Genomic DNA, 22,382 nt, shown 5'->3' with positions numbered 1-22,382 from the left:
CGGGCTTTCGGTGGTGTTCGCCGGGCCTGGGCGGCTCGGTGGGGCGGTTGTCCGTAGGGTAGACGTCTCGCTGGCGGCGGAGATGGATCTGCGCCTCGCTGAGCTGGTGGAGGAGCTGACTACCTCGGGGGAGCCGCGGCTGGAGCCGGGCAAGATGAAGGAGCTGAAGAAGATCTGCAAGTACGGCCGCCCGGTGAGGTGGGGTGAGGGGGGAGCCGGGTCTCCGTGCCTCAGCCGGGAGCGACGCTTCTGGCCGCCCGCACAGCGGCTGAGGCCCCCGAGGATCGCCCTGGGGCCTGCTGTTTGAGCTGGGGACAGATTGCTGCCAGCACAGAAACTGCTGCTCATTAAAACATTAAGCGGAATTGGTTAAAAGTTACGTCTTTATGTGCTACACCTCTATATAGATAACTCCTTCCCTTTTTCTTCCACCCGTTTTTCGTCTCTCAGGTCTTCAGATGAACATATCAGCCATGCCTGTCACCTGCTGCTGACACGGCTCCGTGAGGAGCACGCCGAGATACGCTTCTCGGCATTCCAGATCGTGCAGGAGCTGTTCTCCAGATCCCATAAGTTCCGGACTCTACTTATTTCCAGCTTCCAAGATTTCTTGGAGCTCACAGTGGGGATAGACCATGAGCAGCCTCTTCCGCCACCCAAAGAGGTGGCACAGAAGTTGAGGAAAGAAACCATTAAGTCAGTGCAAGAATGGCATGAGAAATATGGGGAGGCCTACAAGAAGCTTGCTCTGGGATACCACTTCTTAAAGCAGAATAAGAAGGTACTCTGCATTTTTATTTCTGAGTGTGTTTTTAGGTGGTGATTGTTAGGAGGTGTTTTAAGCGAGGGAACCAGTAAATAGAAAAGAAAATGTTGGAAGCAGCATTGTCTTTAGGAGATAGCCTGTTGAGCATGGTCTTTGAAAAACAAACCTCAATTTTTGTCATCTTGCAGTACCGTCAAGTTTTAAAACCCCCAGGCTTGTGCTTGGAGCTGGGCTTAACTAGGCTTTCCTTTGAATGCAAGAAGTATTGCTCACCAATAGGCTTTCATCCACTGATTCTTCCCAGAAGCCCCAAAGTTGAGCACTTTTTAAAATGGAAATAATGGTGGTACCTTAAGCTGAGGATAACCAGCTGTTAAGTCTTTCTGTGTCAGTTAAAACTAGCCTGATTTTTGTACTGAGCTGTCCAGTTCTAGTGTCCTTTTGCTGTACAACACACTAAAGTGTAGGCGCTGTACCCCCTCAGCTGATGTGTTACTGTGGTGTACAACAGCTTTATTAATGGAAAATTTCTTGTATGTAAATACATTTTGATGTCATTTCTAGGCTTCAAATTATTGTGTTAAGAATATTCTTCTTGTATGTATCTCTTCTGAGGTGAGATTATGATAATACTAGGCTTTCAATAAACATTGATTCTCTTTCTCATCAGAAAGACAAATGCTCAGTGTTCTTAACAGGAGTTCAAAAAACCCTGGTGATACATGATGTGTTTCCATTCTGGTTCTATACTAAGCTAATAGTCTGCCCTACATCTATTATTTCATAGGATCAGAGAATGGTTTGGTTTGGAGGGGACTTTACTAGTTCTAACCCCCTTGCCATAGGTGTTTATTATACTGTGTTCTTCTTCTGTACAGTCTTTGATATCTGCTCACAAAAGGTGATTTGAATTCCCCTTTAGTCTGTCTTCTTTGACAAAGAACTGCATGAAAGTGACAAGGAGAAATGGGAGACTGAAATGATGGAGCTTTAACACATAATACAGTTCTACCAAGTTGAGCATATAAGTGTGCAACAATCCTGCTGAAGTTTGACATGTCTGTGCTCCTGTGGTTAAAGGCTGCTCCCCAGTTACATCTGGGTTGTCACTCTCTGTATTTGTGATACAAAGCTGTACAGCAAGGTTCAATGTACTCTTTTTTAGAGCAGCTGAATTTGAGTACTTCAGGAAACATTGATACCGACAGAAACAGTCTTACATAGTTTGACTCTTGTACTTGGATAGCTAGATATGCTAACTGACCTAACTGGCCTTTTGCCAGCTTAATACTTGAAGTGCAAGAAACAGCCAAAAGGTTTGAGGAGACATTTGTACTTTCTGGTAGTAAAGTACATCTGCTGTTCTGTATTGCAGGACTGGCACAGTAGTATAGGGCACCTTGAGAGGAGTGTTAGCTGTGTGTGTGGTTTGTGGTTTTGGTTTGTGGTTTGTTGGTTTGGGGTTTTATTATCACCAGAATCACCTTATAAGTAGTTGGTCAGCAGATGACAACTGCTGCCCCTTTAGGGTGTAAACCTGGAGGGCTGCCCACTGATCTAATCTTAGTAGGTGTCAAGTAGGTAACTATACAAATGTTTGACTTCAAGAACAAGTTGCTCATCAGGGCAACTGAATCATATTATAGTGTCTTTGCCTCTGAGGAATGCATGGATGGGGTTATGGAGTAGACTGGAATTCCAGAGTGAAGAGAATTTTTAACAGGTCAATACATAAATATTACTCCCATATGCCAGTATTTTTGCTGGCATAGCAAAAATAAATTTGTATTTTAAGTTGCCATAGGTGTCTAGGCTCACTACTTACACTCTTTAAATCAAGAGCAATTGCACCTCATCACATCCAGTTCCATAATTATAGACCTCTGGTAAAAGGTTTCATACAGCCTGCACTGATACGAAGGCAGAACAACTCTGATGTCGATCTGTATCACCTAAATGGTGTTAGATGTTTTCTGACCAAATTAGTGAGTTAGTGCTGACACCAGATAGCAGGTGACTCCGTGTGCACATCTGTAACTTGGGCCCTGAGTTATTCTGACCCTGGGAGGCTTCTGTAAGAGGCTGCTGTGTCCTGTGCTGGACAACTCAAAGCTTCTTGTGTGCAGTAAATTTGGTTGTTGGTGGATACCTTGTATGTGAGGTGTGTTCTGGTTATCAGTGTCAAACCATGACAGTTTTGCAGGTGTTGTAAGAAGGGTACCTGGACAAGTGCCAAAGTGTGAAACAGTGCAGTGGAGCAGCATGTGGCTGGTCTTTTTGGGACAGAGAAGGAGAAAGAGTGGGCAGGTGGCTCTGCTGTAGGTATTCTGGTACCTTCCTTCTGCCGACCCATTTCACACTAAAAATGAGCTTGGTGAGTCTGCCTCTTTTCCTAAACTGATAGAGGCTCTCTATGCCAGTTTCTGTGCAAACTGAAGTATCCTTTTCCTCTTAGAGGCTTTTATAGACAAAACATTTGTCTTTAAATTGTTTCATAAATACTATTTGCAAAAGCCTTAAGGCTTATTGCACACCATAGGGTTTATTCAGCAGTAGAAATATTTATATAGCAAAACACTCAGATTTCTGTTCATATTTTAGCCATAAGAAATGGAAGTGAATGATAACCTTTTCCCTCAATCCCACAATACAACAAATGTAATTGTAAATTCAAGATTTGATCTTTTTTAATGAATTTGAACATGTTCTCTTCTATTTTCCTTGTTTACAAAGTTCTTCAGTAAGTGATATGTATACTTGTGTTTACATATTTTCCTAAGCTTCCTTTATTAACAGTGGACCTACTGTAATGTTTTTATATAATTTGAATGATCACCCTTTGTAGTCCCTTCCTGCCTGTTGCCTCTAAGCCTGTGTCTCCCAAAGCCTAGTTTATTCCTGCATTTTAGTTGTGGAAATCTAAGCGTTTTGGTTTTCTGCCTTATGATTCCTTTCTGAAAGTCATTGATTCTCAGCAGTCCCTTATTAGTAGAAATAAAAACTCTGTTCAGAATTACTGTAGTTATTGATTCTAGGAGGAGAAGAGATAAAAGGAAGTGCTGCTGAGCTTCTGGCTGATTGCTGGTGTTAGAGGATTTTTCACCCCAGATAAGCATCTTGGGAAATGGGTTTTCTATATATTTCCTGTGAGGAATGTTACACTTTGTTCATTTCCTCCTTAGGTAGATTTTGAAGATGTGCATGCCAGAACCATTGCTGAAAGGAGGAGGGAAGAGGAGAAGCAAAAACGATTGGATAATGTTTACAAAGAAAAAGCCAAAAGAGCTGAAAAAGAAATGGAAGGTGAGTTGCTTTGGTTCTTTTAGTGATTGCTTTGGGGGTTTTGTTTGTTTTTAAAGCAATCCTTTTTAAGGTTATATAAAACAAATTGAAAAGGATGGCTGTCGATGATAGCTGAGCACTAAGGACAGGAATACTACATTTGTTAGAGTCTCTCACCTAAAGGTTATCAGGGGAAACAAGTGACAATCCTGTGAGCTCAGGCAGTATGAAGAGTTTTAAAAACAAAAAAGAAAAGTTAGCAAGTAAAGGTCTGGTCTGTAATATGGAAAAGTATGAATGCATAACCTCAAGCAAGCATATTGTGAGACTTTTTGGAGCTAGTGATTTAGTTTGTGTCATTAAGTGGGCACAGGTTTCTCAACAATGAAGTCCTCGTGTTCCAGAGGCATAGGGAGTAGTCTGCACAGGAATTCTGAATGCAGTGTAGGATATCCATGAGAAGTATCATACCACTGCTAAAATATGTGTTTAACTGAGGGCTGTATCTCAAGTGATATGTACATAGCAAACATATTTCTGTAATATGAAAGGAGAACAGAGATAGTAAATATATTATGGTGCTGTTGCAAAGGGTTATTTAATTAAATTACTCTGGTATATGTAATGCATCCAATTGTGTCTGCATTTATTCTGCATGCTGGAAATGTTTTCATGCATGAGGGTGGAATTTTAAGGAGATTTAACCTTCTTAAAGTCACTTACATTGGCAGCATCAAGCAATAGCATATATTCACGGCTACAACTATAGGCAGCTCTAACAATCATGGCCGTAGAATGATACTCACTAACATCACTAAGAATATTCCCATTGAACCTTGTTCTCCTTCAAATTCTATGAAGTACTTGTGTCATATTCACATTGTGAAATTTTAGAGAGGGTAGAGAAAGGGGAAACACTGATCCTAAATTCCTTGCTGAGGAGGTTCTACATTTCCTGCTTAAGGAAAGTGTTGTCATTTTTATAAGAACAATTTTTGAGCAAAGAGAGACCTGTATGGCTGAATTATCCCTGTTTACAGGATAAATGGATTACCCCTTTGGCAGTTAAATTTGTCAGTTATATTTGTTCTGTAGATCTGTGTCTGCTTTAGAGTTATTGTGGGCATTTTTGAGTATTTAATGATATTCTAAAACATTTGTGTCTTGATAGAAATGTCCCAAGAGATTGCTGACACACTGACAGAGATGGAAAACTGTTTCCGGCTTCTCCTGCCAGACCCTTTTGACTTCACTGTGCACAACGCAGAACTGGAACCCAACAAACAAGTGTCTGCTAATGAGGGTAGACCTGTATCCCCCTGGTCTTCTCAGATGGAAGTGAACCAGTCCTACCTTGAATGCATGGATGATGAGCAGCCGTGCTGCAGCAAGGACATTCTTTCTCAGTGTGTTAGAACTGATACAGAGTTAGATGAGAAACAGGAAAAGCTGGAACAAAAAGACTTGGATGAAGGCACATGCTCAGAAGTTCAGTCTGGTGTCCTTGCTCTCGATGATGATGATGATTATGAGACTTTTGTTAGGAACCATGGGCTTATTTCACACAAGTATACTCTAGACATTGAAGTCTCCACAGGTACCTGGAGTATCTTTCACTTTTAGCTAGAGGCAGCTTAGGTCTGAAGTGCTTTGCAGTTGTGAGGTTTTTAAATGTTGGGGTTCCTAGACACCAATTTGATTTGGAATTTCTAGACAGCACTTTGATTTCCTTTGGAGTTCTTTCCTATTTCTGGTTCATCTGATAACCATTCTTAGGTTTGGGTGTCCTTGTATGCGATTAACAGATTTGATTAATCACCTTCTGAGACTGAACTTTTGTATTAGTTGTAACCACATTTCAGCACTTCATAGTACCTATAAGTTTCCTGTGTTAAAAAGTTTTCCATATGTAATTTTCTTTCTCATATACTTCACTACTCACTTTTTTTCTTTCTATAGCTGGGGTATAAGCTGCTGATTCAAAAATCTTAACAGTTGAGTGTTTCTTAAACTTTGCTTTTCCCCTTGCTGTTGGGAACTTGCAAGAATCAGTAGTTTTGCTAAGAAGTTTTAAGCATTATATTATATATTCTTTTAATATAACTTTGCTAATGTGAGTTACCTCTTAAAAAATGAGGCAGTTGTGTTTTGGCAGGCCAAGTGAAGTCTCTTTAAAATACTGTCCTAACAGAATTTCATGTGCTAACAACCAGTAAGGCATGAACCTACCTGTGGGCTTGCAGACAACAGATTGGAAATGTATCCATAGGACTTGTGAATGGCTAACTGGTAAAAAGTACCATTTTTACTGGGATGGTGGCATACTTTGGCTTCTTTGACAATTAAGTCCCTGTTATGTCAGTAGTAAGACTGCACTTGTCTGTGGTTTATTTGGTGATTCCTTAGTAGTGATGACTTAACAACTCTGTCATCACTGAACTGAAAGATTTTCATCTTTTCCTCTGATGTTTTTTGAATGTGTGGATAATGGTAGAATAATTAACACTGAACAGAGAAATATTGTGATGTTTGTAACTTCCATGAAGTGATGAAATAGTTTGGAAAGGTTCATGTCTACTTCTTTCACTTACTTCCTTTAGCTCCTGGAGTAAAGATACTATAAATATTGTGCACTAACACTTTTTTTCCTGTTTTGAGCAGATATAAAAGTGCATGAGAATGAAGATAATACTGCTATAATAAACAATGTCATGGATGCTCACAGACTTCTCAGAAATAAGTTCTGGCCTTCTGTGCAGTCCTGGATCCAGGTGGGATAGAGACCATTTTTTTTACTGTTTGTTATAAAGAGATGGAAAAGCAAGGACTGGCGTACAATATGTCTTGAGAGTGAGCAAAAAAAGAAATGAAGGTTAGAGAAACATTGGTGCAAACAGGGAGGATTTCTGTTTCAGTAAGGGCGGACAAAAGACTGCAGGAGCTACATAACTTGTTTGAAGGCTCTCAGCATTAGATGTGCTACCTACAGTCATACTGTTTTGTAAAGATATAGTAAAATGGGGGTTCTTCACAAAGGATGAAAGTAAAACACAGCTTGTTTTTGTCAGACACGTCTATCAGAAAAACAGTATGTCCTTTCTGTCAGTTGATACTACTGCTCAGGAGCCTTGTGCATGGAATTTGGCCTATAGAAGGACACTCTCAGGAAATGTTTTTACCAGCTGTTAGGTCTTTTTCATTAGTAGTTGCTATTAGATTTTATATTCTAGATGGAAAAGAAGTGGCTTCATTAAGAAGTGGCTTCATTTTTGCTTTGCAGTTATTTACCAAAGCAGGAATAAATGATGATCGGCTAAGATGTGCCATTGATCTCAAGAATAAAATGGAGACTGCTATGAAGAAATACAAGGAAATGAACATTTCGTTTAGAGCAAGAAAAAGAAAAGTGGTGAGTTTCTTAAAACTTTTTCTAGAGGGGACTATTGGTAACGCTTGCCTTGTGTAGAAAAAAAAACTCTCTTTCTCTTAAGCATTAAGCTGGACTTCTCAGCAAGTTCTGTTGAAACGTACACTAATTCACCTGTTTGCAGCTTCACTCACGGAAGTTGCACTAACACCTGCAGGGTGTGCAAAGCCATGTAAGGCAGCACTTTGGTTAGGTTCAGATTGTGTTTACTCCTAGTTTCTTTGTGTGTAACACTGTTACACATGGGTAACAGCCCTCAGCTTCCTTTGTGTGTGTCTATCCCTAAACACTGTATGGTCTTTTACAACTGGCCCAGCTGTGCTAGAGTCTCTCAGTTCAGGAAGGCAGTGTCTGTCTCTACTTTGAAGCATTTCCTTTCTCTAGTGAGCGTGAAATGTGATTGAAGATATCTTAAGAGAATTAGTTATGTAAAGCTTGAAAGTGTCAAAATATTTCACAAAGATTAGTTACCTATGATAGTTTTTTGTGAAGTTGGTAGAACTTGTGAATAAACAGAAGCTGAAAGATCAAATAATTCAAACAGATCCAAAAAGGAGCCTGTGGCTTGTTGATGTAGCTAAAAGCAGAGCTGCGTAACAGTCATTTCTGTTGGCTGCAATCAAACATCATTACTGTATAGCTTGACATAAGTGTTTAGGGCCAGGGTCCAGAGCAGAGTCTGGTTTATGACTGGATTGTAACATTTGATCTGGACATTAAACCTTGGTCTGAACTGTGGTAGCCTTGTTTAGCTGTGACTGAGTGTTGTAGACTTTGCTTTCTTTGTACAAATGAAGCTTTTATCAAGATTAATCTGGTTCATCATCTTAATACCTACTGACATACCACAGCAGTCAAAAATGCCAGCTGTGAATGAAAAGTACTGAAAGGCTGTCTTGTCAGAGGTTTTTTTTCTCCAGTGAAATATGTGTGCTACCTTTATGCAACCAGCTATGAAGGAATCCAGACATCTGCTGTCATTCCTGCCATTTGCTTGACAGGACTTCATTTGCTGCACTTCTGCATGGAATATTGGTTGCTATATTTCTTGCAAGATATAAAGGACATTCAAGCCTGGATTTTTGTGTGTGCGTGTGTGTGTGTGAGTGTTTAAAGTGGTATTGTAACCACTTCTGGAGATTGATCAATGCTATCTATATGAGGTTTGAAAGCTAATAAATTCTGTGGTTAGAAGGAAAAAAAAAGGAAAATACATAACAGAGCTCACAAATACATTCAAAATGAAGCAGTGCAGATTGAGGTATTAATTTAGGCATGGAAAACAATATATAATTATTCCTAGGGTTTTTCTCCAGTGGGAAAATACCCAAATTTAGTTACTTTAAATTTATAACCTGCACACAGAGAGCTTTGTACTGTAGAAGGAAACTGTATTAATTATATTTTAGTCATGTGTCAAATGAGTTTGTTAAAACCACAGTAAAATGAGTCTGATAGAACAAAATAAACAGCCTATCTTAGTGATTATTACATCTCCATCTGTCAACTATTTTACGTGTCAGCATATGAAAGACTACACAGAGCTCCTCTTGAATTCAGCATTGCTGTTTGTGTTATTGCTTCTGTCTGTACATCCTTGTGTCATTGAAGCTGAAGTTGCTATGCCAAAGTTTTCCTATCTTCTCTGTCTTTAAATCCAAGGGAAGTACTTAGTCTGTCCTTCAAAGCACTGGCTCAGAGCCACCCTGTCCAGGCAGAGCTCAGTGCATTACAGTGGTGTTATTAGTTAGCACATGGAGTCAGTGAGTGCTGTACCTGCTCACATGTAGAAATGAGCACACCTAGAAATGAAAGGGAGCATTTAGTAAGCAGAGAGAATGTAAATAAAGTGCTGAGTGTAGGTGGTCCCATGTGAATTGTTTGATTTGTAGTTGGTCTGTGACATCTCTACATTTGGATAAGATAGCAGTTTTCCTAGCAACTAGTGGCTGCAGTCTGAGATACCTCTATTGTTAGCTGGAGAACATAAAGGTGAATTGTTTGTGTACTTGCTCATTTCCAGTGTAATTATGATCCTGCATCGCAGGTAAGCCTTTCCTTCTGGGAGAAAGTGGTTTTATCAGCAAGTATAAAACAGAATGGTAGGGACTTGGAAACTTGGCTGGTGGCTTGGGCTTGCCCAGTGTCCTCTGATTTTCTGGTTTTCCTTTGTCCTTCTCTGGTCTCTAATTTCCCCCCTTTTCACCTGTTCTACTCTGTGCTTTCTCCCTGTTCTGTCCAGGGATTGGGGGGGGAAGTAAAGGCTTTGCCCATCCTCAGATTGAGATTGAGAAAGTTGATAAAGGGAAGAGTTTAGTAGTAGACAGAGAAACTGGAGGTTTATTACTATAAACTGTACTATACCTCTCAATCCTGCAGAGATTTAAATTGCCACTTAAAAGAGGAGAGGTCCTGGAGTCCCTTACCACATGTCATCACTACCCTTGTGTAGGAACTTCTCTTGCACCAAGTCACTTGAAAGAAATCACAGGATTTTACACAATGAAACACTTGGACTGAGTGGTTAGAGTGATGTAAGGTATAACTACCTCTTGCTTTTCTCCTCTGATAGTGAACATCTCAAACCATCAGAAAGCCTTAATTGTAAAGACACCATCATTTTTATGGAATACTTAAACCTTGCTAATGCAAGTAGGCCACAGTGCCATTCTGCACTTGCCTCTCTGGAGCTGTGGGAGGAGAGGGAAAACAACAACAAAGGTTATGATTTGACTATCTGGAAACAAATCCCTTGTGGCAGATCTTGTAAATGGTAATTCAGCCCGGCTGCCCAGACTATGCCTTCCTCCTTCCCATTGCTTTGCCCCCAGATCAGAAGTCTTCAAGACATTTCTTCCTGAGCTGTTAGGATGTTTTGATCAAAGGCAAATAAGTTTTTGTGTGCTTACACAAGTTGCATTCACTGCAAGTAAATACTTGTTTGGGGTGCAAATCAGGTGTTGGTTTCTGATAGGAAATGTATTTTAGGAGTGTAAACAGGAATTTCGACATCATTTCATTTTTTTCTGTGAATCTGAGTTTTAGCTGAATCTAGGGCAAGAAGGCAGAAGCTGTATCAAGACTTTTATTTCATGCTACCTGGCTCGGGCTGGCTCGGACACAGCCCAGTCTCTGAAAGAACCAGGATAATTTCAGTGCCCAGTAGAGGGAGTGCACACTGCATGCTCGACAATTTTTCTCTACACCAGCTTTATACAAAACCAGCCATCGTCTCAATCTGTGTTTCCAGGTGGAACTCACTACAGCAGCAATACACCAGAGGCACTTCGAGTTAATCCTTCACTCCGTTTAGGTGAATTATTATAGAAGAACGATTTTAATTACTGGCTGAGATTGGTGTTTAAATAGAAATTCCTCTTTCCAGAGGTTTAATTCCTTTTTAAGAATAACTTACTTATGGCTAAAATGTTCCTTAAAAAGATTTTTTGCTGCTGAGAAATAGTTTAATTTATTAATACCTTCCTGCTTGTCTTAAAATGCTAGCTTTTTTTTCTTATTTACTGTCTGATTTGCAGCTGATTTAAAACTGCAAGGTCATTTGTATCTAAAGTTGTGAGAGGACAGGTGTGTGCTGTATTTTCAGTCATGCACACTACCTTTCATTTACATCATTTCCATAAAAGTTTATCCGTTAGGATAGTACATGAAGTCCTCACATTAATGGAAACGTAGTTCATAAGCCATGTTGTGTACGCTGAGAGTACATTTATCTCTTCTGTCATTACCTTTGTGAAGCTACGTAAAAGATTTACCAATTGGGCTGGCTAAGATTCAAACAGAGAGAAGCTGCTGGGCAATATGGTGTGAGAAATATCCCACTCACTTGTCTGTCAGCAGTGATCATTTAACACGCCTATTACATCTTGAGTTTTTAATTTAAAGATTTTTAATCTTTAATTTTTGTTTCACCTTTCTTTATCTTCTGTCAAATCTAAGAATGCACTTGGATCTTGGTTCATGCATGTAGTTAATTTTATCCTGTGAAACATCTGGGTGAATTCAATAATGCCATTAATAATTAGACTTGGATAAAGCTGTCCTTTTGATCCTGATTTGATCCCTAAACCTTATTGCACTATAAGTCTGATTTTCCTGAATAATGACAGAAAATAGTTACAAATTCTTTTTGCAAGTGATGTATTTGCTGGTTATAATTCAATCTTAAAATATTTTTATATATAAAAAGATTAAAATTTGAATATGTAATAAACTAAGCCAAGAATTCTGCTGTTTATTTAGCTGCAAGACTATTGCTGATTTTTTCCGTATCTTCAACTACAGCATGGCATTTTATCAGTGTGAATGAGTTATTTCTACCTGATTGTTTTGTAGCTCTTTTTCAACTCTGTCTTTTAGTTAAGTCACTGTCTGCTTTAAAAAAAGTCACACGTGAATTTTAGATCAGAAGCAAGGGCTGTATTGTTTTCCCTTTCTGCTTCTTTCTGTAGCCATAGAATATCTAGTCCAGCTGACTGCTTTCTGTAGCAGCTTCTTGTGCTCACATCCTTCTTTTTTAACTCTTCCTTTTAGAGAAGTTATTTCGGGGGGGGGGGGGGGGGGGGTAAGTAAGTGTCGTTAATGATCCCTCCCTATGCCTGAACCTGTATCTGCTAAAACATACTCAGACCAAGGAGCAAGAGAGACACCTTTGTAAAAGAAGTCATTTCCTAAGGTGATGCTTTTAAGCAGCACAGGCAAAACCCCTCATTCTTAACAAAGTTGCTCTTTGAAAACCATAAGTGCTTAAGATTTGAACTTAATGTCGGTTGTTAGTGTGCATTACATCTAAACATGTCTTCTATCAGACTATACATCATTAGCATGTAATGTGAGTGTTTGTATGGTCAAAGTAACAGCCAAGGCAACATTTTAACTATTTCTGGTTTTGTCTAGCTAACATTTATCAGAAAGCCCGGTCAGTCATAACTGTAAAAATGAACACAAGATATTAAAGAAGTCATACAGATGCTTATGCTTCCTCTTCTCTCCTCCCCTGTTTTAACTATCATCTGATTATTATTTCTATCTGTAAAATGTTTCTTCCATAATCACTTTTCACCTAAAGAGCTCTCAGGTTTCTTAAGTCTTATTAGAATGTAGGATTGCTATAAACCACCACACTAAAATTAACCCTCAAAATGGTACTCTTAAGAAGAGTCTTAATCAGGTAGTGTGGTGGGTTTGGGTTGGGTTTTTTTCCTGGAGCTGAACGTGGCTGTGGTATATTTTATGCCTCTCACTCGCCATGCAGCCTGCTGCTGTTAGAGAGTTATTAAAAATATCTTGTTATGCAGATCTAGCCATGAATTCTTAAAGTTGTCACTGTGACGACCTCTGATCCCTATCTGATTCGCAGGTCGCACAATGCAATTTGGAGCTCTTCTAATAGAGTGTAAAATAAAGTAGGATGTCTCTATCATCAAGTTAACCCTTATGTTTTTAAGTTTTTCAGGCCCAAGGGTCATCTCCCTTGATTCATCTATGAATACTGAGCAGTGTGTACTCTGCAAGTAGTAGATATAAATTTGCTTCCTGCTTTTTATCCCTCATACCTTACAAGGGGAAACAGTATATGGGAGTGAATTGAATGTATTTGTGAGGTTTATAAAGGCACACTGCTAAATATGGAATTATAAAAATAGAAAAGGAAGAAATTTTTCTTGGAACACAGACTAACACATTTAAATTTAATTAGTGCAGTAAATATTAAAGTTAATGTATTCACGTGTAAAGATAGCTTTAAGCCTAAAATCCACAATCAAGAATATGGGTAGGGTTATATGTGTCTTGCATCGTATATTTTGTTGATTTGTCTGTAATAAATCAGGTTTACTTAATTGAGATGCATATTTACCTGTTTAAAATGCAGCATCTGAAATAATTTTCAACCAGTGTGCAGTTCAGGTTCATTCATAAATGTGATCATTGGAGCAAGCTGCAATGTAGTTCCTGATTTTACAGTTTATGTGTGAGCAGACTATATCATGAGAGAGGGGAACGTGCGTTGGTGGTGTATACAGAGTTGTAGTAGCGCGAGTTTGATCTGGTCTAAGTGCCAGGAGGTAATCCACCAAGTACAATACGACTTTTAGCATGAATGAATGGGAGTCTTGTTGTAACACAGTTTTGATAAAAATCACATTTCCTAAAATTTTTTAAAGAAAATTACTGGAAATGAGAATGTCCCCTTCCCCCCAGCTCTAAAATGTAGTTTTTATTATGTATAGGCCTCTGAATCACAAAAATCATTCAGAATCATTCATTGCCTGTAATATTTCAAGGGGTCATAGGAATACTGTTTATCATTTTGTAGATGACTTGGACTAGCCAGAAACCACTGGAAAACCTAAAGGCTTCTGTGTGGAGGGTTTAAGAAAGAGGTATTTTTGGTTTACCTTTGAATTACTGACCATAGAAAAACAGTTTATGGTCCAGAAATGGGTATAGCCAGTTCTGGATCTCACTACAGCCCTATGCAATGGCTTTAAAGAATTTAATCTGGTCTTCAGGGAATGCTGTGTAGAGGAAAACAGGCCAGGAAGAATGGAGGGGTAGTTCAGGTATAGTGGCTGTTTAGGGTAGCACTTTTAACCTTGATAGTGTCTGTACAACAGTTGCTTGTTTCTTCAGTGACAAAAATAAGGGGTTTCCTACTGCTTTTGGGAAAGTAAAACATTTCAGGAACTCTGCTGTGGGTACATTCCTGTCTGAACATGGACTCTAAATATGATTTCATATCACCTGGCTTGCAGATTTGCTGGCTTCATCACATCTCACTCTTTGAACCTGCAAACATTTATGTCAAGATGAGTGAAAAACTGAGTGAGCACTTTCACAGAGTTTCCTTGCTCGTGGGTTATCTGTGAATTAAGAAGAAAACAAGTTTGGTTTTTAAGGCCCAGTTATGTGTGCAACACTATTTTATGCTTGCCTCTTCCTTTGTTAAACTTATTTCATCTATTCTACAATTCCTGGAACATTAAAAATTAGATTCTGCCAAGTATTTCTTAGTGTGTTATGTAGCTATTAAAACTGTTTCTTAGTAGGTGGATGTTCTTGCATGGGTGGCTATTGTACTGCTTGTGGGAGCTGAACAGGGAAGCAGCTTAACATTCTGGTAGTGATCATCTTTGGCTTAAAGATGATCTAAACATGAGCAGCAATCAAAAGGGATAGTCTTGTCAGTTCCTCCCTACTGATTCCCAGTGCCTCCTGTTGCAGCAGGGACCTGAACTAACTTAAACCTAATCCAGAGGTTTTTGTAGCAGCATTATGTGCCTAGTGAGAGTGTCCCTTTCAGTAACTGAATAAGCTCAGGTAATGCAGATCCAATTATGAAGGTCAGTCTTTACTCAGAGTAAATTTACTTAATCAGACTCAGGCTGATGGAGTGATACATGTTCAGGTCCTCTAACAGTGTGAGTTATAAAACTGGGAGGAAGAAATCATAACCAGATACTATAAAATATGTTCTTGTTTACTATGTAACAAGATGTAGTGCCTGGAATATGTGCAGTAACTATGTGAGGAAGTACATCCCTGTATTTCTAAAAGTAAGACGTAACCTTTGTTTTTGTATATATATTACACAAAGATATTTAAGGGAGTAACACTTCAGTCAGTTTCAATAAAACAAATTAAATATAGGTATCAAATACTGATGGCCAGCAGAAATTTGTAGGAATATTTTGGGTTTTTATGTTGGAACTTTATTTGCTTTAATAATGAAAGGTAGCGGACTTTTGGCTTAGTGCCCTGCCATATGTGGACAGGAAAGGTGGTGTTAGGCTTTGGAGATCTTTGGTAGTTTAAATAAAACTGTTGTATCACCCCTGAATGAGGTATTTATTTTATGAAGAAAAATTCAGCTGTGCAAGAGACCTTCATCTGTTGATTTTGGTGGATGATGGGAGCCCAAGTAGCAAGGTATGAAAATACATCTGAGGGTATATCTTGAATGGTTATTGCTAAACAAGGACTAAACTTGGCTTGCAATATCTTCCTGAGATGTTTTGTTAAATGCACCAGTTTTCCAGACTACCTTTTGTTTGCTGTACTTTAAAACTGTAAATGTATATGCTAGTCCATTTGGTATATGGGACATACTAATTTCTTATGAACAATATTCATGAAGATCCAAAGGGGTTTTAACTGTCTTGCACCTTAAGACCAGCTGGTCTCTTTGGGTGATTATTTTGCTGCTTTTTATTAAAATCCCTCCTAACCTTATCTGGGGCCTGGAGCCTGCCGGGGTCCAGAAATGCAGCAGGTAGTAACACGGAGTGATATAGATTTTGTGCAATGCTCCCCCTCACTATTGACCTCCCAGTGTATGTATCCAAGTTGCCTTGATCACTGGGTAAGGTGGCAAGGGCTTTGGCACATGTCTTGAGTAAGCCTCATGCTTGCACCTCCAGGACTCCAGCAATACTCACGGACTCTGGCAAATGTACGTTGCTTTCAGGGGAAGCTGGTCCATTAGGTAGTTTATATTGCTAAAGCAATTTGGACCAAGGCTCGCTGGTTCTCCGGCATTACCCTTAGGCTAAGTGTTGGGCTGGAACCCTTTAAGCATTTTTCCTAACGTGGAAATTATGAAAGTGTGAAATATGCATTCCTAAATAAAAGTCAGCCTGGCCCAGTAGCTGATGTGCTGTTGGGCAGCTACAAATAGAATGAAGAGTGATACTTTTACTGGTTAACATAAAATGTGATTTTCCTGGACCACATATCTAATTTGCGGTCATTGAGGTTTGAATTTATGCTCAAATCACAGAGCAAAGGGGAGGGGGTCTATATGGGAGGTCCCTATAAATACAGCTCTTTTAGTAGTTTGTTTTCCTTGTGTGGCACACAGGAAAACTCAAGCCTGGGTCTGAAATCTGCCAAAATGCCAACATTTATTTCCACATCATCCTAATATAAAAGGATGGAAAAGGAGGAACTTGTAAAAGCCCTTACATGTAAGATACACTGTTTGACTATTCTGTTTTTATTACTGGTGCTGAAGAAATTCTTTCTACCCAGTCACTATTTACTTACATAGAATATCCCCAAATTTCCTTTCAGATGACTGAAGTACATTTTGTGTTACAGGCGAATAAAAAATGTATTTGCTTAAGGTTGCCCCTTTAACTAGATTCTACAGCAATAAATATTCTGGTTCCCTAACCAAACTCTTCTGCCTCTCGAAAATATTTAGTTGGCTTTGAGTAGATGCACATGAGATATTGGCATGGTGGAATAATTTGCAAGATCTTCCAGGGAGGGTATTAGCATATAAATAGCAGATGCAATGACGACCATCACAGCTGAGTACATTTAATTTTTAGTTTATAAGATAGAATGGGTTTTTAAATGCATAGCCATCAAGCCTGCGGAAAGACAAATGAAGTTTAGAGTTCACTTGTCTGAGAATGCCTTACATCATTTTTTTTTTCTTCTAAAAAAAAAAAAAAGGAACAGACACACATAAAACTGAACAAAAGTGATTTCTTGGCTGAAAAGTAATTGAGATTGCAACCAAGTTAATTACACCATGCAGAATTTATTTGCTGGTCCCAGCTGTAGTTTGCGAGTGGTGTTCTAGTAAGTAGATAGGACTTTTTCATATGCTGTCTTTTCCCTTCTTCTTTTTTCCAAAATCATTAGTAAATGCTGTTCCTCTAGTCCTATAAACTGATTACACTTTATATTTCAGTCATTGTATTGTTTTCTTTGGAGACTCAGGTTTTGAAATCCTGTTAGCACAATGTTGCGCTCAGTTCATGTAAAACTGGAAAGAGAACCAAAGGGTTTTCTTTACATCTTTTCATGTGTTGTGCATTTTGTGGAGGGTATTTTGCATTTATTACTGGTTGGGATGGATGAGCAAGGCATTTAACTGGAGCTGTGGTTGCACTGAGCTATGCTAATAGCTGGAGGCTCTCGGAGTGTTGACTCTAAAGTAAAGCTACGATTGCATTCCTATTGGCATCCCATGTTTGTTTTCAATATTTTTAATAAGGTTACAGAATGGTTTGGGTTGGAAGGGAGCTCAAAGCTCATCCAGTTCCAGCCCCCTGCCATGGGTAGGGACACCTTCCACTAGACCAGGTTGCTCCAAGGTGGAAAGTAATAAGGAAACATCTGGGTTTTTAATGAGTTAGGGAACAAATGGTTTGATTACATTTGTCCAGCTGGAAAAGTCAACAGTATTGTAAGTTTTTAATGAAAGTCAGGAGAATGGAGATGTTCTAACTCTGATTACAATGAAAATAACGCGTGTATGTTTTCTGTCCTTTTATTTTAAGTTATATTCTCATATACAAATAAGTTTAGCCCAAGAATCTGGAAACTGTGTAGCTAAATCCTATTTCCTCTCACAGTGAGATATCTAGTTAGGGAAATTACCACATTAAAACAAACAAAAGAACCAACAAACAAAAAACCCAACACATAGTTTTGCAAACACATGATTCATTTAGATAAATAACTGCCAGCATTGTAGAGCAGATTAACACTGAACAGAAAACTTCCCCTCTCCCTGGAACTTCAGAATCAGTGATAGTGAAAGAAGTAGCTTCTGGTGTCTGGGAATCTGGTGTCCCTTCACGTGGGCCATCCTCTAGTGACAGAGAGGAGGTGGTTCACCCTCTGTCTCTGGTAAGGCTGCCAAACTATGTTAGTGATTTCCCTCAAATCACCTGATAATTAGAATGAATTTGAGAATGGGACCTGAGGATTTTTTCCACATTCTTTAACATGTGATTGAGAAACAAACACTTGAGTGACTATCTTAGAGGTATTTAATTCCCTATAATACAAGAAAAGCTTTACATTGTGGTATTTATCACCTGAGCTTATACTTTACTTCCCTTCAGGTATGGCCCACTAGAAATGGCATATTGCTTGGGTTTACCTTAGTCTTATTTTTCTTGTTTGCAAGTACCTAACCCCTCATTCCTAAAGGATTATCATTTACTAAGTTTGTTGTCTTAAATCTTTAATTTAATTGTGAATTGGTGATCTTTTTAATTGTTTTAATTGACTGAAAAAGTTCACCTACAGTAGAAATATAGGTAGTGGGTGGCTGAGCTCTCACACTGCCTCTGTAGAACTTGCTTTGGAGCTTCCTTCATGTTTGAAAAGTGGATTTGGAAAGAAAAAAGAAACATTTTTCTAGCTAATAATGTTAACGTATGAGCTCTCCTCTCTGTAGAAAGGGAATGGAACAAAACAGCATAAATGAGTGGTTCTGATGAAGTACCGCTGGAAGCAAGCAAACTGAGATACAACTACCCCCAACTACTGTGCAACTTCTTGAATTCCCACCAGTGATGACTTGAATATTTTAAAGTAAAAAAATGAGTGTTATCTTGTTAAAGATTACATCAAAAGAAAGACTTCATGTCTGCTTGAAGGGAAAAGGGGGCTTCATTCCCGATAGTTAGCTAAGCAGTTAATTTTTTCTACAGGAAATCTAGATTTACTGGAACAGCCCAGGGAAATTCAAGGGTGTGAACAATCCGCATAATATTTTATGAAAATGACCCCCATATTTAAAATCTGGCATTATATGTTATGCATTGTAGCACCAAGTCCACATCTACCTTTTAGAAAATTAAAACACATAAATTCTGTTTAGTGTTTGATATGTGCTGCACTAGCTGAAAGCCATAATGCCCCTAAAACCTTGGGTTGCTTTTCACCTTTCATAAATTCCTGGGTAGATTCTATACAAAAAATAATTTTCAGCTCCGTGGCTCATTGTTATTCCAACTTGATGGATTGTCGTCATTTACTCAGTGAGGAAGTTAAGTGCTCCTGTCATTTCCGAAGAGTATAATTGGGACGTTTCACAGGTCAGTGGTAGTGACAGGTTTCCCTTTTGATTAGTGTTAGACTGATAACAAAAATTACAGTTTCCTATGATTAATGTTTTCTATAGTACTTGAATGCACAGTTCATGGATTGTACCTAAACAAAGTGAATTTGCATCTGATTATGCTTTTTCTCCCTCAGGCTTTTCACGTGCTTTCAAGTTTTAGACCATGCAGGTAATGCAGCAGAGTTGCTTCTAAGGCAGTTTTCAAGTTGAGGATTAGTGAAGCCTGCTGAATTTTAGTGTATTAATGCAGAGAGCTACGTGCCCCAAGTGACATGTGAACAGATCAGGAGCAATTGCAATTAAAGGTAGAACCCTTCTGAACTCTTTCTAGTGCTCTCACCTATGTCATGCACATGACTACTTGTACCCACTGATATTTTAGGTATCTGTTGATTTAAGTTAAATGATCAGTTTGAGCTGATTTTTCTTATTCTTAGTGGTTTATTTTTCAGATCCTTAAGCCTGTTGCTGTTCATTCGTTTACAGACTTCTTCTCAGTAATGACAATAGAAATCCACCAAAATTACTTTCCCTGTTTTATAATGTAAAAGTCAGCTTTTACATTATGGCACAAAGTGGTAAGACTTCATCATGGACTGTAGCGACAGGACAAGTGGTACTGGGTTTGAACTAAAACAGGGGAAGTTCAGGTTAGATACAGGGAAGTTCTTTCCTGTGAGGGTGGTGAGGCACTGGCACAGGTTGCCCGAAGAAGTGGTGAATGCTCCCTCCCTGGCAGTGTTCAAAGCCAGGTTGGACAGAGCCTTTGGGTGACATGTATTAGTGTGAGGTGTCCCTGCCCAATTAGTGTGAGGTGTCCCTGCCCATGGCAAGAGCGTTGGCACTGCATTATTTTAAGGTCCTTTCCAACCCAAACCATTCTGTGATTCTAAGATCATCCATGACAAGTTTTAGCTTGGTGAAATCATTTTAAATTGTTAAATGTGAAGTGGAAGCTGAGAATGGATAATATGACATTGCCCTGCTTGGAGCTGGGGAAGTAGTAGTGGATATTATTTCTGAATTTAATTAAATTTCCCCAACAGATAAAAAGGGGATGACAACATCAGAAGAATTGTGAAACCGAAATACAAATACATTAACTTCAATCTCTAGCCCTCTTCTGTTGTGCAGACTACAAAACCTGATTGTTTTTTCTTTCTAAAGGCAATTGAGAAGATCTCCCAGAAGTTGCAATTTAACACAGATGTTCTTTCAGTCTAGTGGCTTTGCAAGTTTGTGGTTGGTGGCAGAATTCTTTCTTTCCATTACAGCTCTATTTTGGTTTGTGCTGCAGCAGGTGTCTGCCTCAGCCATGCCAGGTAGGGCTTGTATTGCAGCTTTCTTTCAGATGAGGAAAAATGATGGCAGTTGGAAACAAAAAGTAAACTAGGGTGCAGGATGCTCCAGCCTAGTCTGAAGGTTGGCAGCTCTCAGAGTAGTGACAGTTGGGCTGGAAAGACTACATTGTGTTGTTACCTGGCTTTGGCAGCTGGGTACCTTCAAACATGACTATGCTGAGACTTTATTGTAAAATGAAGACTATGAGGTGTTCTCTGGTAAGAACGCAGTAGTAAATCTACTCTGTCCTTCAGGACAGTAAATCTTTTCTTTTCACTGGAACTGCAGCTTCTTAAAGTCATATTTTTAAACAAAGCGAAGAATTGTACTTCTGACTTGCACCTTCCATTCATTATATGTTAAAGTGTATCAATATCTATTAATATCAGTTAATGTTCTTTGTTAGAAATTAATACAGTCCAGCTTCCAAGTAATACTGACCAAAAAGAAATGCTGATTATTTTTTTCATTATTATTTGTTTTAAATTTTTAACTGCATTCAGTAGCCCAACATTGGTTTCTAGGTTCTTTGGCTTCAGACTATATGTATGATTTAAAGGAACTCAGCTGTGACACGAGATTAGAGGGTTGCATTAAATTGGGAAAATTCTGCTGCAGGCAAAACCTGCAGCATCCTCCAATGCTTGTAACAATGATTAGCTGGTATGAATATCAGCCTAAGTCAGGTGCAGGAAGAGAAGTAGAGAACACTGCTGAAAATAGTAAAAATGATGCCATTCTTTATCTATTACTTTGGCTTGCTGCAGCCCAGTTGAAAAAAGTGATAGCCTGTGGTAGGGTTGGGTTAGTGGATACCCCTTATTATTTCCTAGGCTTGTAACAGTGGACAGTAGACATACAATAATGTGCTAATTCTCTTGTAGTTAAGAGTTAGGTGACTCTCAAGGTGGTCAAAGAAAATAAAGCATAAGACCTGCATCACTGCTGCCTTTTTAGGGTAGTTGGCATTTGCTACTTTAAAGTTCTGATAGTACAGGACACATGTGTGGCACAGATTCTTTTAGCTTATGTGTAGTTTAGAAGAAAAATTCATTTTTAGGTATAGAACAAGATTAGATACAAGTGTAGAGGCTTGCTGGCACAAACGTAGTAGTAGCTAGCTGAAATGATACATAGGAAGCCACTTACCTGAATGAATTACCCTGGTTAGTTGTTTTCCAGCTAGTAATAGTTCCTCAGTTTCGGAAGGCAGCACAGACTAAGTGCCCATTGACCATAGTAATGGGTGCAGTCTAATGGTATGAATGGTTAGGATAGACTGAATTAGTAGAGAAATTAATGTATCAAATTATTTTTAGTGCTGTTGAGAAGAAGCACAGTGAAATCCTGTAGTATACAGATCTGAATCTTCTTTCTTTGGTCAGTATTAGCTTACCAGTCCATCCACTTCCCTTTCTGTGTGCCTGCTCTGGTTTTGAGCTCTGAAATAATCTGTGGTACTATTTAACATGCCACAGACTATTTGAGTGCATATAAATGAGTAAAATCAGTGGAAGGAGAAGAGGTAAGGCTAAAATTTTCTCATTAGGTCAAAATCTTGAGGATGTTTTAAGGTTTATGGTCTTGTTTTATAGCTTTACACTTCTTGGGCTTCACCAACTGCATGTGTTCTAATGGATAAAAGGGGCTTTAAAGAAGCCCTTAGGATAGAGTAT

General features: G+C 38.9%; 1 protein-coding gene and 1 long non-coding RNA gene across 2 annotated transcripts in view; both read left to right on the top strand.

Annotated features, from left to right (window-relative positions):
- Positions 1–22,382, top strand: part of LOC130599459 (uncharacterized) — a 67,822-nt gene that overhangs the window by 13,258 nt on the left and 32,182 nt on the right. The gene's annotated exons all lie outside the window — the stretch shown is intronic.
- Positions 16–22,382, top strand: part of UVSSA (UV stimulated scaffold protein A) — a 53,766-nt gene continuing 31,399 nt past the window's right edge. Inside the window, exons 1-6 of the mRNA XM_057409835.1 lie at positions 16–180; positions 451–781; positions 3,949–4,069; positions 5,220–5,645; positions 6,710–6,819; positions 7,329–7,457. Coding sequence (XP_057265818.1) covers positions 83–180; positions 451–781; positions 3,949–4,069; positions 5,220–5,645; positions 6,710–6,819; positions 7,329–7,457 — 1,215 coding nt within the window. The 5' untranslated portion in view covers positions 16–82. The remainder of the gene's footprint in view (positions 181–450; positions 782–3,948; positions 4,070–5,219; positions 5,646–6,709; positions 6,820–7,328; positions 7,458–22,382) is intronic.

The sequence above is a fragment of the Pezoporus wallicus genome, unplaced genomic scaffold, assembly GCF_028554395.1.
Source record: "Pezoporus wallicus isolate ANWC-B61680 ecotype Strahan unplaced genomic scaffold, APGP_CSIRO_Pwel_v1 contig_8512, whole genome shotgun sequence".
Lineage (NCBI taxonomy): Eukaryota > Metazoa > Chordata > Aves > Psittaciformes > Psittacidae > Pezoporus > Pezoporus wallicus.
This window is presented reverse-complemented; position numbering and strand designations above follow the sequence as displayed.